This window comes from Sinocyclocheilus grahami, unplaced genomic scaffold (assembly GCF_001515645.1).
Source record: "Sinocyclocheilus grahami isolate Dianchi unplaced genomic scaffold, SAMN03320097.WGS_v1.1 scaffold1462.1, whole genome shotgun sequence".
Lineage (NCBI taxonomy): Eukaryota > Metazoa > Chordata > Actinopteri > Cypriniformes > Cyprinidae > Sinocyclocheilus > Sinocyclocheilus grahami.
In genome coordinates this window covers 118,290-122,644 of record NW_015506641.1, presented here as the reverse complement: position 1 = coordinate 122,644, position 4,355 = coordinate 118,290, and the positions used below count along the sequence as shown (strand labels likewise).

General features: G+C 36.8%; 1 protein-coding gene across 1 annotated transcript in view; it reads left to right on the top strand.

Moving 5' to 3' along the window:
• The first annotated feature begins 2,855 nt into the window (after positions 1-2,855).
• The window catches only part of LOC107570464 (LYR motif containing 4), a 55,820-nt gene continuing 54,320 nt past the window's right edge, over positions 2,856-4,355 (top strand). The window contains exon 1 of the mRNA XM_016256698.1: positions 2,856-3,174. Within this exon, the coding sequence (XP_016112184.1) occupies positions 3,089-3,174 (86 nt within the window). The 5' untranslated portion in view covers positions 2,856-3,088. The remainder of the gene's footprint in view (positions 3,175-4,355) is intronic.

Below are 4,355 nucleotides of genomic sequence, written 5' to 3'. Positions count from 1 at the left end.
GGGGGGGGAAAAAAAAAAAAAAAAAAAAAAAAGAATAAAAAAAAAGGACTCTTACAATGATTTCAATGCTATATACACTCTAAAAAATGCTGGGCTAAATATAAACCAGCGCTGGGTTAAAAAGGGACAAACCCAGCAGCTATTGGGTTGTTTTGACCCAGCGGTTGACTGTCATTCCCAGCAGTGGCTCACACAGATTTCAGCACATCACAGAGACATTCATTTGAGATGTGACTTATTTCATACTTTCATTTTAGAGCAAGGCTGTTCAAACATCCGCTCTTAGTCTTCACAAGACAGAGTGCCATATGATTCCCTTAGCCAGCATTTCACAGGCAAAGTGGACAAGGAGGTTCTGAGATAACAGATTTCTACACACTCAATCTCACTATACGCTTAGATCTGCAGCCAAATCCGTCTGATGGATCTCTCCTGTTATGATCAAAGCTGGGTCATTCAACTTAACCAAAGGTCCCTGGCTAAAAAATTGGATTCTGGTGAAAGAAACACATAAATAAGGAACAAAGCCTAAATATTAAACACCATGATTATTTACTGAGTAATCCACTATTTTGCTGAGATTTGGAGCCAAAATACAGAGGGCAAAGATGACATTAGAAAGATGACAGCATCATTTTTACACAAAGACTGACATGTCTGTAAGTAGAGATCAGTTGACTTTTTAATTTTTTGTTGCATTATATGCCAAAGGTGACAGTTCAAATATGGGAAAAAGCACTTTACACATTTTCCCCAAATGTTGCATGCCTGCAACTCTTAAAGGGGTCATATGATGTGATTTCAAGTTTTCCTTTCTCTTTGGAGTGTAGCAAGCTCTTGGTGCATAAAGAAGATCTGTAAAGTTGCAAAGACTAAAGTCTCAAATCCAAAGAGATATTCTTTATAAAAGTTAAGAGTCAGCCACACCTACCTAAAATGGCTCGTTCTAACACGCCCCCACATATCTACCTCACTATGTGGAAATATTTGCATAACGCCGCCCAAATGTTCACGCAAAGAAAGAAGGCGTAACTTTTATTCTCGCTGTAGTATTGTTGCCGCCGCCGCCGTCATGTCGTGAAGGCGCTGTGTGTTTCGTTGTGAAAGCGAAACTACTTTGTTTGGTCTTCCAAAAGAGGACGATATCCGCTTCATCATGCCTGGAGCTGATCCGTGCTGGTCGCTGAGGAAATACAACAGCTTTCACCGTGGACGAAGCGGAGTCCAGCCCGGGGTCGTCACATGTGGTTGTCGCAGGCATCACAGTATGGTGAGGGGCGTAACATTTCCGTCACACGCTTGAGGTATTCGGCCAATCACAACGCTCTGGATAGCTGGCCAATCACAGCACACCTCGCTTTTCAGACCGATGAGCTTTGTAAAAATCGACACGTTTCAGAAAGGCGGGGCATAGAGGAGAAACAATAATGTACAGTATGTGGAAAATAATGTGTTTTTTTAACCTTAAACCGCATAAACACATTTCATTACACCAAATACACAAAATAATGTTCTTTTTAGCAACATCATATGACCCCTTTAAGTACCAAATATATCTTAATATCCTTTTAGACTGAAGTTCTTAACAAACCTTTCTTTTGATATCTTCATTTTAAAGGCTCTATATGATTGTTGATTCGGCACGGAATGACCCGGCTTTAAAACGTTTGTGAACAGGAAGTCGCTGCCTGAAAACACAAGGCTCCTGGAAGCTGAGGGAGCAGAGCTCCAGTTTGCATCAGAGCACATGATAAACACGATCTGTGGATTTGTAGCTGCACTTTTGCTAATAAACAGAAACTCTAACTGATATAGCATTTAGCTTGAAATGGAAGTGGAAGCTGGTAAAATGGTCAATATTTCAATAGCTCAAACAGCAGAGGAGCACTGGGGTCCAGCTCGCCTGCAAGAAAATGTTGTGCATTTTGAAGTTAAAAGCATCTGGTGTAGGGCTACACAATATGCGGTGCATATTTTTAATTGCTGGCAACCTGGCAAAAAAAATCTTGATGTTTTGAAATACATAAATTTCAGCAATTTTACAGTGAAATAAAATATTTTTTATAATTATTTTTATTTTACAGCATTTATTTTAGTATTATTACAATATATTTCTTATTTTGTTTAATATTTTTTATTTCGTAATGATAATAATTATTTTAGAGTCATTCATTTGTTCAAGAACAGTGAGAATTTGGTCTATGAAAACTGGTGGAAAGGTGGAAAGATACCAATGTTGAAAATTTATTTTTTTAATTATATATATATATATAGTGTGTGTGTGTGTATAAGAACAGCGTTTATTTAAATTAGAAATGTATTAAAACTAAAAATATACACTGACAATTAACAAAATTATTAATAATAAATATTATATATACACATATATATATATAATTTTTTTGTGCAAAGTACAAAACAAATTCACATGTATTATTTAAATTACCATTCATTTAAACATTCAGGGGGTGTTTAAAGTAAATATTTTAGGTCATAAGAGTAAATAAGTTCGCACTAAACTATAAAAACTGGGTTTCAGCCTAACATAATAACTGAAATACTATCACCTACATCAAAACAACAGAGCAACTGAAATCCCACACAGAGCATGAGGTGAAGGCCAAATCCACATCTGACCTGCTTGCACATGAGCAACACATTCTTACTGTGATCAAGCTATGGCTAGCCTGCAAGTTACACTCAAACTGACAACTTCGAATAACAGCCGCTATATAATCACCCTGACACCAATTCTCATTTCATAATTTACAAATACAGAATAAATGTGTGCAATCCACGCACGGAAACTACCGAAGAACCCTCCACTCACCTCTGTTGACACGCGTGCTGTTATTGAGACGACTGCTGATGTGCCTGATCACTGTGAACACAACACATCTCGTACAATATAGTTATTTAGAGCGCATTGTGTGTACTGGAGTACCTTCGGATATTTTAGATATAGAACACTTCATTAATTAAACTTGAAAATCAGCTGGACTTCTGTATTCGAACAGAAAAGCGAGTGTATGTGTTCAGGCGCGCCTCTTGTAGCTGTTCTGGGTCCTTGCTTTGAACAGTTTCCATCATGGCGGCGTCCAGCAGAGAGCATGTGCTGTCCCTCTACAGACTGCTTCTGAAGGAGAGCGAGAAGTTCCCCTCTTATAATTACAGGTAATTACACCAATGTTCATTTGTTTATCTGCAGCACAAGCGCGTGCCATTTGTGCAATATTCCCCGTGATATATTCTCTAAGATGCAGATATGTTCATCTCAATATTTGCAATATTTCTGTTGAAGCAGCAAATGAAAACTGCTTCGTATTTTATTGATACATTTTTAGGATTCTTCTTTAATGAATGGAAAGTTTAAAACAAGCAGCATTTATTTGAAGAAAAAAAATATTTTCTTGACATTAAATGCATTCGCTGTCACTTTTTAAAAAATGTAAAGTCTTCTTGCTTGATAAAAGTATTAATTTATTTGTTACCAAACTTTTGCTTTTTATTGCATTATTTTACCAAAAATATGAAGCAGCACAGCTGTTTTCACCACTGATAATAAGAAATATTTCTTGAGCAGCAATATATATTCCAATATAAAACACTATTTTAAATTTGACCACATGATACGCATGACAATCGCAGCTTCTGTCGAATCGCAATCTCAATTACACAAAGCTTAGTAATCAAATGTAAGCTAGTTCAGTACTAATTACTAAGCTCAAATGAGTTAATGTGTGTTTCTTATAGCAGTTTATTTAATTCTTTATTATTTATTTTCATTTTAATTCAGTGATTTTAACTTTTAATTTAGTTATTTTAATGCTTTAAAGAGCCATTTTTGATTGTAATGTTCTGTTCTGCTATCTGTTCTGCAAAGGTAGCCTACAGCTGTCATAAAACCAGAGAGAGCCTTTCTGCTTGGCTACTGTAAAAAATAAAAATAAAAAAGTCAAATAATAGCGTTCCAATTGGTCAGTGTTAGAGGAACTCGGCTTAGTCTGATAGTTAACCTGCTTTAGACCAGGTTAGTTTCCCAGCATAAGTTGCCACGGTGACTGAAGTTGCTTTATGGAACCAAACTGACAATGAGTCAGACTAACTGAAATAAGCCTGGCTTATTTGGTTAACTTGTTTTATGAAACAGGCCTTGAGGCATTAAAAGTGATCATATTTTCTCCATTGCATCAAATTGCATCGAATCGCATTGTGTTGAATCGAATCGAAATCGGATCGCACTGCATCGTAACAGGGGTGAATCGGATCGCATCGGTAGCTGCTTCATATTAGGGCTGCACCATAAATCAAAATGGAATCGAGATCGCGATTCGACAGAAGCTGCGATTGTCATG